A 14,002-nucleotide genomic window follows, 5' to 3' on the forward strand; every position below is an offset into this window, starting at 1 on the left:
CTGGATGACGTTCATCTACTGCTACTTCCCCTCAGATGTGGGACAGGGGAATAGCTCCCAGTCACGGCACAAAGCCCAAGCAGTTAGGACTCGTGTTAGAAAGCCAGCCTGCATGGTCAACTCTGCTTCATTTAGTCAACAAGCTCCAGAAAGGAGCTGTGAAGTCATGGGCTTCATACCTGTTAGCATGCTGGGCGAGGAACTAGCTGCCGGCCATCAGATGATCAGCAGAAAGAACACTGGGGAACAGCAAAACTGAAATGGTGCCTGAGGACCCAAAGCTGCAATTTCTACACTCACTTTTCTTGCCCAAGCCCTGGGGGACACAGGGATGATAGTAAATGCATGAACTGGAAGCTAAGGGAAGTGACAGGAGTCGCTTTGATGGTTCCCGGGATGGGATATGGTTAAACTGATTCTGTGCACTTCAAAAACCTAAGCATTTCCTCATGTTGACAGCAGTGTCCAGATAAGGGGTTCAGTTTGTTCTCTAATTGACAAAGTCGCTTAAGATCAACGGACTGAAACACTTAAGAGAAGCAAAAGAGAGTGAGTTTAATTGTTGCACGGGACGATCTGGAAAGACATGCATTGTTTCTATCTTTGGTACGCAGTAAATACCAGTTTATACCTGAATGCCCACAGACCATGACTGTAAACGCTGGAAGCCCCTTTTAGGACAGACTTTCCTCCCTGACCAAGGGCAAGTACGGGAAGAGGAGTTTTCTCTTCCCCTCCTGGGATACAGTAAGATTATAATTTTAAAATGGAACAATATAGAACACTCACCCTGCCTAATACCAAACTGTTGTTGTACATGTATCAGGGCCGCAAGGTACTAGCCTCTCTTGATCCAAGTCACTTCTCAGAACTGATTTGCGGGCAACACATCTGAGACAAAGGCTAGGCTTAATACCTAGTAGAAAAGAGACCGTGCTGCTGGGTTTTGTTGTTGTTGTTGTTTTCTTATTGTGACAAAATATGTGATGAGAGGAGGGCATAAAAGAAGAAGAGTTTATTTTGGCATAAAGTTTGAGGAACATAACCCATCATGGTGGGGAAGACCTGACATCAGGCACAGAGGGCACAATGGTAGGAGAGAGGCCGACAGATTACCAAGCATTCATAGTTAGGAAGCAAGGGCTGAACAGGAAGTGGGTTGAGCCATAAAACCTGCTTCCAGGGACCAACTTCCTCCAGGAAGGCTGGAATTCCTAAGAGTTCCTCGACCTTCCCAAAGAGAGCCAACAGCTGACAGAGGACCGAGTGTGGAAACACAGGAGGCGGTGTTTCACAGTTCCCATTCAAAGCACAAAGGGCCTAATCCCCCAGGACCGTGTGCTTTGGCATAACACAGCCTGCTGCCGACTGTCATGTTTCCCACATTCGGGAACCAGCACCATTGCTACGGCTGATAATGGTGAGGCTTAGTGTCCTGTAAGTCTAGGCCTTGGTGTAGCTTCAGTTGCATGTTCAAACACACCCAGCCCTGGATGCTGCTCCTATTTATTCAGTATCAGTCACACCCTGCATGGCTGGATTACAGCTTCCCCTGGTCTCCAGGCTCTTGAAACAATGATTCCTGCACCCTTACTTGTAGGTTTGAAAGCATCTTGGAATCTCGCTTGCATATCCGAAAGCATATTTGAACCTACCTGTGATTAAATAATTGAATAGGAACTTTCGTGGATTTTAAGTTAAGGGCCATATCCCCCCCCCCCCCCCCCCCGCCCAGGATTGCTCAGAGATTGCTCCATTATTTCCTAGCTCTGCTCCCAGAAACTGCATCTAAGAAACCTAATGTCAGAGTGAAGTTTTTTTTTTCCCAGAGTGTCACAAGTTTTTGCCTAGATGCCTGCAGATTCTATTTCTCTTTCTCCATCTTTAAATTCCATTAGCATCAGACATATTTCAGTGCTGAGCAGTGAGTACTGACTTCTTCTGAATAGTGTTCTTTCAATCTGTAAATCCAACTTTGACTTTATTTCAATAAAATGTCCTAGAGTTATAAATTCTGAAAGCCTTCTCCTGTTCCATTTGCCAAGTTCTCTTCAGAGGCAGCGAATTATCCTTATTTTGGACTTTCATTATGACTCTGCTCTTATCCTTCTCTCTCTCTTTTTTTTTATAATTTACTCCATTCCATTTCATTTTCAATTTTGTTCTTCATGTTCCTTAAAGCATTTAGAGCTGTCTTTTATTTTCTTTATGGCTTTCTAAAAAATGCAATATCCATTTCTGTATGACTTCACATTTTCTTCTTCCAACCTCTACAAAGTGGTCTGTCTCTTCCCTTCCTCTTCTTCCTCCCCTTCTCCTCTTCTTCCTCTTCTTCCCTCCCCCCTCCCTTCTCCATTGTACTGGCTGGTTTTTTGTCAACTTGACACAAGCTGGAGTTATCACAGAGAAAGAAGCCTCAGTTGAGGAAATGCCTCCATGAGACCCAGCTGTAAGGCATTTTCTCAACTAGTGATCAAGGGGGGAGGGCCCAGCCCATTGTGGGTGGTGCCATCCCTGGGCTGGTAGACCTGGGTTCTGTAAGAAAGGAGGCTGAGCAAGCCAGGGGAAACAAGCCAGTAAGCAACATCCCTCCATGGCCTCTGCATCAGCTCCTGCTTCCTGACCAGCTTGAGTTCCAGTCCTGACTTCCTTTGGTGATGAACAGCAATGTGGAAGTGTAAGCTGAATGAACCCTTTCCTCCCCAACTTGCTTCTTGGTCATGATGCTTGTGCAGGAATAGAAACCCTGACTAAGATATCCACTTTCTCCTCCTGTCTTCTCCTCCCTTTCCCCTTTTCTCCCTCTCCTCTTACTCTTCCTTCTCAATAGATTTCTTACTTCTCTGTAGCTCCCTTTTCTACATTCATTTTTTTCCAGATAGATGGTGTTATGTTTAACTTCATTTCATGAAGAACCTTTATGAGTGTTTCTGGATTGTGCTCTGTGACTAGCCTTTGGTTTTCTCATTCATTCCATGGCATCTTTGCCGACACCCTTCATCATCTGCTGAGGTTGTTGTTAATCGCGGAGAGGGAGGGTTCCTTAAACAAGAGTCTACCCATGTACACTGAGTTCGAATCACCACTTATTTTTATAAATCAATTATAATTATAATTATTGGCATGAAGCCATGCACATTCTAATTTATTGTCTATGCCTGATTTTTCTGCTCTAGTGGCAGAGTTGAGTAAATGTACCAGAGATAGCCTAGTCCGGAAAACTAGGTATTATAGGAAGAAACAAATCTTCCAGCTCCTAGTTTGGGAAATCAACTGAGTTCTGGTTACTACTGACCAGAGGGTACCGAGTTAGTGGTACAGCTTCGTCTCTTACAAGATGAAAGAAAACCCTCAGACCACAGTCTATACCCTTGATTTGTCTGTAACAAGCTTTGCTTCTAGCCTTAAAATCTTATTTGGTTTTCTCAAATGCTCCTTAGACCTCTTTTAACAACGTCTTGGTTCCCTTCTGGATTGAATTTAAGGGATCCTGCATTTATTTAATATGTTGTGAGATATGAATTATTCTATCTGTTATAAAATTAAAACAGGTTTAAACTAGGAATCTAGCTTTAATTTTTTTTTTCTAAATTGCTGGCGCCTACAGAATAACCTATCATTCTCCAACTTTGTTTATGAATGTTTTCTTTGTCACCTAGGTGAATCAAATACAGGATGAATGATTAACTAGAGAAGGGAACTGGTATATTGATCACAAACTTCTAAGGCCACAGAAAACAACTGCACAGCAAGGAACTTACTTTTTTTTTTTTTCCTAGAGGTCAACTAAACCTCTTTTTGAGCCTCAACTCTGCTTATTTTGACAGAAGGCAAAAGGTAATACCACTGTTGAATACACCATGCCAGATTTTCTCAGTAATTTGGGATTTAAAGACAGATATGGAAACTTCAGCATGTGACCTGCAGCCTCCTGGGTGTGCTGGAGAGAAGTGGATTTCTCCAGATTTCTTCCTGGCTATGGGGTAGACACTTCATGGGCCTAGGCACCATCCTCCCAAGTCCTGAAATCTGGGATGTCATTCCCCACGTCCTCCATCCTGACCAGGAGCCTTTTTTCAGGTGACAGCCTTCCATGAGAGCTTTGGTTAGGCATGGAGACAATTACATTTTGTCTTCCATGCTTCTCGGAAGCTTTAGGGAGCCTTCAGGCATCCCCACCCTTGCCTTCCACTAACACTGGCGTCTCTCCGCCCTTCCCTTACTGCGTGCTCAGAGACATTTTTAGCCTTCATCTACAGCCTCTACCATTACCACTAATGTATGGAGACTTAAATGGGGGAGGGGGACCAAAAGAAGACCTGAGTTAGGGTCACTGTGAGGGGGACCCGCTGCTCCAGACATATTGTTCTCTCCCAGTCTGACTTAAGAGTCAGATCTAGGAATTCCTCTTGCTTTCTTTTCCCCCATTACTTTTAGTTATGATTCCTTTAGCCTTTAGATTAGAAAATCTTGGCTCTTCCAAATGAACATTTTTAGTGTTTTGCTATTATTGATGTTTGCTTGTGTGTGTGTGTGTGTGTGTGTGTGTGTGTGTGTGTGTGTGTGTGTGCACTTCTCCCTCCCTCTCTGGGGTGTGCATGCATGTGGAGTAGCTCATACTTTTCAATGCTTCTTGTTTGTTGAGACAGGATCTCTCACTGGCTCAGAGCTTGCCAATGGGCTGGCTGGTCAGTGGACCTGAGGGACCCCCTTTCTGCCTCCCCAGTGCTGAGGACAAGCATCCCTGGCTTTTTGCTGTGAGTCCTGCCCATCAAACTCAGGCCCCCATTCTTTCAAGAGAAGCATTTTACTCACCAAGCATTCTCCCCTACCCCAAGTTTTACTGTTTTAGAAAAACACAATTACATGATTTCAAGCTCCATTTGTATGCTTAAAAGCCCAGCATTTTGCCATTACTTTCTGCATTTGATATAATTCAGCCCTGAAACTTTTCACCAAGGTGTCTGTAGAATCAGGTAGAGCCTTGGAGGGGGGGGGGGGCTTTGTACAAATATTTTTCATTTTTGCTTTGTCCCTTGTTTAGCTTTTTTTTTTTTTTTTTTTTTTAAATAGATTTCCAGAGCATTTAAATAGAGTTTCGGGCAGAATTTTACTCACTGTCCTTTGCTGCCCTTTCAGTAAGTTGTATGACTATTAATACATGTTTATGTTCCTATATGAATTTTCAAAACTAAAGATTACGTTGTCAGGTTTCACATATATGTATGTATGTATCCTAAACAATCTATGCAAAGTTACAATACTCATTACAGTTTTAACCTCAGATGCTTCTTTTTCTTTTTCTTTTCTTTTTTCTTTTTTTTGACACTGTCTTTTAAAGTTTGGTATCATAAAATACTGTGGATGTTGAAATAGCTCTTGATCGCTAGACAATTCTTGGTCTTTAAACTCACTGAGCAGACTCAGGCACCGTCTGCCCAGGATCTGAGGGAGATTTGCTCTGGTCCTTTCTCTGCTTTCCTGCTCTTCTAAAGGTTGAGCAACACTTGTCCTGCTACCCAAGCCACAGGAGAGAAGTCTGACCCATACTGGGTAAACAAGATCAAACAAGATTGGGGGGCAGGGGCTGCACTTGACCTTCTAATTTAGTTGTGTGATGCTTGGGAATCCCTGTGCACGCAAGCGAAATCATGTTAGCTACACAGAGCTGAACGGGGCTCTAAGGTCCCCACCAGCTTAAAAGGACTAGTTTTCACAGTGAGGTTAAGGAAAGAAGGAAGGAACCTCTCATATATAAGATGCTCCCTCAGGGTCTGAAGATGTAAACACAGCCGATCTGTTTGTAGGTTTAATTGCAGATAAACTCAACTTCCTTCCGCTCAGTCTTTGATACACACACACACACACACACACACACACACACACACACACACACACACTGCACAGAAAGGAGAATGACTTACTGGTGATTCGATGTCTTCTAGAAGTAAAACGGAACAGCGTTCGCATTTCAACAGAGTTTGGGCCCGATGCATTATTTTCTTGACAATCTTTTCCAGGTCAGTCTGTTCTTCAAAGAGGTCATTGACCACCTCCAGCAAGGCCTGGAGACAGGGATGGATGTAGTTAGGAAGTATAAGGCAGAAAAACTTCAGTTTTTCCTCCCTTGAAACTCCATGAAGTATTTTGATAACAAATATATCATGGGGCTAATTTTTAAAACATTTATAGTTGATCTAACATGACTTTGCAATTTCACTTTATAACATACTCTGAGATTGGGAAATGCAACCAGAGAACGCAGTGGCCAGTGTAAGTCATCACATTTACCCACTATGATGGCTTTTCTTCAATATGGCTGAACACAAAGCTGACAGTTTATAAATAACAAGTACTTGGATCTCTCCGGAGCATATTTATTTCAGAAAACTCCAAAGCAGCCTTTCTTCACTATTAAGATAAAATAGCTTCATGGCTCAATTTGATACCTAGTTTCACTAATACAGATCTCTTCAAGAATCCTTCAAGAATAATGCAGGCAAATGTTATTAAGGCTCTGAGGATGTGTGTGTGTGTGTGTGTGTGTGTGTGTGTGTTGTGTGTGTGTGTGTGTATCCTCACACTACTCTCTCTATACAAGAAGAAGAAACATTACCTCACTCCCGACTGTCTACTAGAACATTTAGATATTACTACTGTATATCTCTGGAAAGAAACCCTTGTTAATATTGTCACCACCTCATTGTTAAGGTGGCAGGTTGAAAAGCATAGAAATTAATGGAAACGAATGAATTACAAATTGAACACTGTGTGCTCATTTCAAAACTCAGCTGCAGTAACCTATTACTCTCTCTAGCCCAAGGGAGCTTTCGGTTTATGCTCTGAAGTAATATTCGTTTGGAATTTTTAGTGGCTTTTGTTTTTTCAGGACTTGCAGAACAAGTAGACTATTTACAGGTGGTAGAAATTAAGCTTTATTCAGAGCCCTCAGAGAGTGGCAGGGCCGCTGAGTTGGCCTAAGCTTTTGATTCAGTAGCATTAAACAAGATGTTCATTTGTCTGTGACCTTTCACAAAAGGACTCCATGAATACACAGGCTCGAATCTACGCATCATAATGTTGACCAAAGGCCCAAGGCATGGCTGATGTCCAACTGCAGGAATGATTTGTCCTGAAATTTGATTTGTCCTGAAAATTTGAAACAAAATTTCTTCTCCAACTCTCTTAAGACAGAAGAGCATCTGAAGGAGTTGAGGAAGCTGTGAGATGAATCTAGCTGGCAAGGTCAGGGACAGGGCGGAAGCTCCTGGGAGCATTCTCTTTGAAGAAGGACCCTGGCTGAGGATAAGGATCACATTGCCCCAGGATTCCAAAGCAAAGAGAAACACTAGATTGAAAATACTGTGTTAACTGAAGCGGTCTCTTGGGCATTTATTTGGACAGCAAACTGCTGTGAGGAGCTTAGTGCGCTGTAACTTCATGTTGGAAGACAGTTCTGACCCAGGGAGAACACAGACTTGGTTATCCAGCACCGAACAGTCATGGAAGTGAACATACACGTAACATTATACAGACTGAGCAGGTTGTGCTATGTATCTACAAATGCACGTATGTATATAACAATAATTAATCAATGAATTTGAAAGACATCAAGAAGGGATGTATGGGAGAGCTTGAAAGGAGGAAAGAGAAGGGGGAAATGATCTAACTGTAATCTCAAAAAATAAAAAAAAATAATTTTTCAAAGGGAGACAATTGTCTGAGTAATTACAAGCAAATTCCCTGTTATTAAGTGGGAAACATCATTACCTTAATCACTCAAATTATTTCTTCAGATGGATCATATTAACAGAACAATTATTTAACTGTTCGATTTGTTATGATTGCATGGAGAGACTCTGGACCTACTCCACAAGAACATTTCTCTCAAAGGAGAAATTAATGCCCCTGGAGTCTTGCACTGACAAATCCTATTACAGCAATTTTATCCTATCTAATTAAAAATTGCTGCTTTGCTAACAAATGGTGAAAGTTTTCTTTTCTTTCTTTCTTCTTTTTTTTTTTTTAACAAGTAGCAAAAGGGAGAGTAGGAGAACAGCCTATCCAGGACGCGCAAACACTCGGATGGCCTGTGGGAACAGTTGCCAGGGTGAGGAGCTAGCTCTGCTTAACATCACTTCTGTGTAGGAACAGCAGTGTGCCCCCTTCCCTTCTCCTCCTAAGCTGATGCTTGGATCCTCCTCCACTCTGGTCTTTCTTCTCCACACAGTCTCCCAGATTACCTCAGCAAGTCTCCAGGCTTTACACAATCTCCACCCCTAGTACTCCCTCAAATGTAGGGTTATATTCTAGCCTCCTTCACTGTCCCCACACCAGCAAACCCTGAAGTGAAGCCACCGATTTATCCTTTCTTCTTACAGCCCTAACGCCAGCCACCTTATGTTTTCTTTTTAAAATGAATTGCAATCAGCTCAAAATCTCCTGGCCTTTCTCCCCAGTAGCCCTGGGTTCAGCTCCTTCATTTGCTTGACTTTCATCTTCTCCTTAGATCCCTGAATTCTCCCTATCCACCAACAGTACAGGGCCTTTGCACCTGCTGTCAGGGTCTAGACACTCTGCATGGGTCTTCCTGTGGCCAGGCCTCTCCATTCTCCTTCTTGTAAGACTCAAGGTGAGCCCTAACTACTTGGAGACCCCCTTGAATGAGACAAGAGACACCTTCCCATCATCTTTGAAAATAAAAATCTGCTTAATCAAACCTACCCACAGCCAATTCCATCCATCTCTCTCCCTTTATCTTTGTTTATAATGCTTATCACTGTCTGACACTGTGTGGTGTTTTCTTTCTTTCTTTTTTTTTTCTTTCTATTATCTATTGTCCCCACTAGACCCGTAAGTTCTGTAAGGACAAACAGTATCTCATGGGAATTGTACACAACTGTATTTGTATTGAATTACATTGTATACAATATGTATTTGTTCAATGAATAAGTGAACTGTGTCATCCACAAGGATGAAAAGACTGTCTTTGTACAAGAAGTTTCCTTTAAGGAATAATACGGTTGTAGAAGAGGGCCATCACCAAATATTATAATAACGTGATGGATACCTGCACTAGAACAAGGAAAAACAGTTAAGTGGGTAAAGGAAGAAGTGTTGTTGGGTCCTGAAGAAAATGCGAGATGGTTGGCAGGCAGAAGGGAGGTTAACACACATCTACCCCCATTCTGTTATCTGTTATCTGGAAGTCACAGAAAACTCACTGGAATGGGAAATGAAAGGCATACAAGAGCAAGACACAGTTCTGAAACGGACAGGAGACCCAGTTAGAGGAAGGGCGTGCTATGCCGTGCTAAGGAGGACTGCTGACTGGTCAGCAGTGTGCCTCTGTCTACTATCAAACAGTCATCATCATAATGCTTCTGCGCACACACTTTAATCCATGCCATTGGCTGAGGCACTGGATCCTTTTTTAGCATTTCCTTATTGAATTTGTTTCTGGGTTGCAACAATGATCTTCATATATGCAAATGCAGAGTGTATCTCTGGTTGATAATTTAATGCTGTCTGAGTCTGTGGGTACATTTTACTATGTGATTCTACAGTTCCTGAAGGTTTATAAGATCACTGCCTCTTATGTCTCTTGAAAGCCTACAAAACAGCGCTTCTGTGATGGAACTGCATGCCTTGGGTTGCTTCTTCCGGAAAACCTTCCAAATAGAATCTGCAAGGAGTGAAATCGTGTTTGTATTAAACCATGCCTCTTGAAGGAACTAAACTAAAATTACCAGCGAATGCTGCTGTTGCAAAGCTACCAGCATCAAGGATCATATCCGCTGCCACACAGTACAGACGTGGGTTAATTTCCTTTTTAAAAGAAACCAGTTTTATTTCCCAGAAACAACAACAGAAAATTTGTGTCTTCTTATAACCAAAACTCATGCTACTGTTTAAAGGGATCTTCAGCCCTGTTGCTGCAAGATTGCACAAACAATCAAGATCTTCAGACTAGACAATGATCATCCGCTACTTTTAGAAGACGAGTGACTCACAGAAGCCAGCAGCTTGAAGCTACTCACCCTGCTCCTCTCGTATTCTTTCCTGGAGGCGGCAAAGAGCTGAGCGTTAGCTATGGCGATCCCACAGAACGGAAGATACATCTGCATAACCTGGGGCACAGAAAGCATTCAGAGCATTAGCGCATCCACCATTCACCAAAGCCCACATTTCCTGCCTTTGGGGCTTTTTCCTTTCAGTCGGATGAGCTGGACGTTGAGTTGTTAACACTCTCAGCTTTAGGGGCACATCTCTCAGACTTAACGTTAAGACAGTGTAAATCAGTCTTTAGCTGGGAAATTCACATTTTTTGAAAACATAACGGGAGTGAAACCAGAGGTTCCAAGAGCTAAATAATATGGAAACTGTGCTTCTCCACGTCTTGTAGTATAACTCTGGGAAAATGGATGAGAGCGAAGAGAATTGGAATGTCCCTGGAATGTAAGGCACCTATTCACATGCAGACTTAGAAGTGGGCAGGACACAAGTGAATCCCTGTGTACATGCAGGTCTAGAAAAGCATCTCAGCCTGGGCTGCCAGCTGCCAGACTTAAGCGCGCCAATTAGAATAGGTCTAGTGGGAACCGAGGCTCAAAAACCTAGTGGATCCGTTTGCATCAGGAAGATATGATTAGGCAAGAACGCAAACTGGCTCTGAAGCAACTTGTTTGAGGAAAGGCCCAGGGCCTGTGAGAAAAATGCCTCCTATGGGGAAAAAAAATACCCAGTTGTGCCTGACCTTGAGAAACTCTCAACAGGAAGTCAAAATTCAAGGCGCATGCCTATCTCAGAACATCCGATTTCCGGCAGATGGGATATCCCAGTAAAAACTGAACGGACTAGTTCCCTGAGGTTTTTGCTGCATATGACGGCTATCTGGAGCTTCTCTAAAACCCAGTGGAAATGGCATGATTTTTATCAGTCTTGTCCGCACCAAGGCGCAAAGGTACGCAGTGCAGTTCTGGAAGTGGCCAGCAGGGGCAGTGCATTGCTCGCCCGTGCTGATCACCTGCACAGGAATGTGTGTGAGACGCCTCTGGGACGCCCAGAATAAGGTTGCCTGGAATAAAGGGGGCTACGTGGGTCGAATAAAAGCTGGAGCACAATTCGTATTCTCTGTCAGCTATTATCTAACTTTGCCTACCTAGCCACTCCCTGACCCAGGGGTCCCCAAAGGAATTTCAGAGCTCTTAAAGCTACAACGTCACTCTGAGAGAAGGGAGAAAAGCAACAGGAGAGAAAAAAGGCCCAACGAGGAGCTTATCTCTCAGATCTTTCAGGACAGACGCGTCAGTGACTCTCCGAGTTGCCCTCCCTAAACTGACGCTGCTTCTTTTCTCTTCTTTCCCATTTCTTGCTCCCCCTCTGTCTCATGGTTTAACGCCTTTGCCTGTAGGCTGGTGGGGACTGGGTCACAGAAAGCTGCAGGTAACCCTCCAGAACATGCCTACCTTCGGCCAGAATGGAACCACTTTCAATACCAGCAATACACGGAACAAGTTTCTGTGCAGTTTCCTGGGGGTGGGGGTATTTTGTTTAGTTTATACTTTGTGTTTTCTGCTCTGGAGATGGTAACTATTAGGGGGATAAAGGAGAGTTGAATATGAGTCACTATGTTGTGACTTATCTATGTCAGAAACATAGGTGAGTCTTTCGTGATGTCATAATTTACCAGATAACAATAAATCCACAAGGTAAGTGGTTACAATGACTGAGCTTGCCAGATAATTCCCTTGATAACCTTGAATAGAGTGAACACAGGTTCTTTTATCCCAATCTTAATTACTAATATACCATATATTACATATTGTGTGTGTGTGTGTGTGTGTTACAGAATGACTACAAAGGATTAAAACAGCAAAGGTTTGGGGGAGTTTCAAAGAGGCCCAAGAGGCCAAAGCTTGGAAAGTGATAATGATTTAAGAATCTTTGTATTGATAACAAACTAAAGTGAGCTACAGAAGAAGCCAGAAGCTTCCATAGGTGCTGGTGGTCAGGTCAGAACTACCAGTTGGGATGTGGGAATTTCATGAAGTAAAGGGCAGGACCAGGTCTGGTAGACTGATGGGTGAACAGACAAGAGCCTGCAGTTTGAAGAGATGTAGTCAACACTCACTGAGCTAATCTGAGACACTTCCATGTTCTCTTGCCCTTGATGTACACACCAAGTGCTCTTCTGACAGGTTGGTGGCTTTCCCCCATTTGCAGGGATGGGGTCTACCTCATTATGGGGGGGTAGGGATAAAGGACACTGTTCCCTTGGCCTGCAATGTCTGTTAAGTTCTTGGGCTTGGTTTTGCTGATACAATTTTAATGTAACATGTGCTCTCAAGTCACCACAATAAATGTGTAAGGTGGCTCCCTTTGAACTCCAAGCATGAGTCATTTGTCAGTCTCTGATTCATGGTTGGTATCAGACGGATGGTCCCACTGACAGCTCCATCCAACTGAAGGCTCATCCTATGTCTTCAGGTTAGAGTCAGAGACTAATTGTAAAATGGAGTCCCTCAGGGAAAGATACAGTTTTATATGGGAAAGACAAACCGAAAAGCCTGTGTTTCCTTACCTAATATGGAGTAACTTAAAAGGTTACAACATGACCTCAGAAACTACTTATTTTACCCTCTGTCAATTATTCTGATTATGTTGGCCCCTGGAGCATGTCTAAGTGGTTTGTAAGTCCAGCGAGAAGGAAAAAGAATGAAGTCCAATGGATGTGTAAACTGTTCTCTAAAGCCCTGTTTCACTTGCCTTGCGATGCTGATACTGAGTTCTTTCTACCAGGCTTTATGTGTAATTTTTAAAACTTTGACATTTTAAATATTTTTATATTTATGAGTATAAATGATTGCCCCCATGTATGTCTATATGCTGAGTGTGTGCCTAATGTCCAGGGAGGTCAGATCCTCTGAAACGGAAGTTGCAGGTGGTTGGGAGTCATCATATGGGAACTGGACCCAGGTCCTCTGGAAGAGCAGCCAATGCTCTGAACCACTGAGCCATCTCTCCAGCTCCTAAGAGAATCGGAATCTTAAGCCACATCATTTTTGTCCTTTTTGTGACTTTCTGTATGAAATTTAACAAGTCACGTAAACACTCTGAATCTACTTCCTTACCTGTACGAGAGCAAGTTTATGGTAGCTTTTACTTCTAATGTTTCATGGCTCAAATAATTAGAAGTATCAATGAGCTATAATATTATATTTGCTAGGAGTTACAGAGAATTCAGTTAACATGCTGGCACCTTACTTAAAAAAAATGTCACTTGTAGGGACTGGCATACACAAGGCCTGTGAATCCCTGCAGCAGGCAGGATGCTGGGTGTCAGGATTATGTTCAGACTTCTATCTCTCTGATCCTCACAGATAGACGTTCTGCCAGTGGCTGCACTTTTGTGAGACGGGAAATGAGGTTTGTAAGCTTACACAAAGCTCTTGGGAGATAATTCTTCATGGCTCTCCCCTCCTCCCCACACCATTCCCTCCTCTCATCAGCACATTTTACAGAGGCACTGCGCTGTCAAGGATGTTTGCACAATGAATGCCCTTCGAAGGTAGAGACATCATCTCCTTGCTAGTAAAAAAGCAGAATTACTTGCTATCCAATGTGATAAAGATGATTTCTCCCACTGGACAGGGGTAGATTCGGTTGCCTTGAGTTTGAGGATGCTCTGCCAGGCCATGGGCTTTGTGTGTAGTTAGAAGTCTAAGAGGCACAAACGTTGATGCTCTGGTTAGTTCTCTCCCAGTTAGTAATAAACTAGTCTCTGTCTCTGATCCAGGAGTCTTGTATCTCTTGACAGCATTCTGGAGTCTATGGCCCTGATATGTTCGGGATGGAGGCGTGTTACCTTGCACAGGGAATAGAACCTGAATTTTTAATCATCAACAAGGCCACCTAGATTGTATATGGGGCCAAATTCCTGATTTAATTCAGTCAGATTGAGGCTGGAACCTACCATTTTCACATCTACAGGGACCTACCT

At 43.0% G+C, this 14,002-nt stretch overlaps 1 protein-coding gene across 1 annotated transcript in view; it reads right to left on the minus strand.

Annotated features, from left to right (window-relative positions):
* Window positions 1-14,002, minus strand: part of PDE11A (phosphodiesterase 11A) — a gene marked incomplete at both ends in the record, with an annotated part of 323,910 nt that overhangs the window by 202,709 nt on the left and 107,199 nt on the right. The window contains 2 exons of the mRNA XM_080927937.1: window positions 5,925-6,065; window positions 10,041-10,130. Of these exons, the coding sequence (XP_080784063.1) occupies window positions 5,925-6,065; window positions 10,041-10,130 (231 nt within the window). The remainder of the gene's footprint in view (window positions 1-5,924; window positions 6,066-10,040; window positions 10,131-14,002) is intronic.

This window comes from Micromys minutus (assembly GCF_963924665.1).
Source record: "Micromys minutus genome assembly, chromosome: 13".
NCBI classification, from domain to species: domain Eukaryota; kingdom Metazoa; phylum Chordata; class Mammalia; order Rodentia; family Muridae; genus Micromys; species Micromys minutus.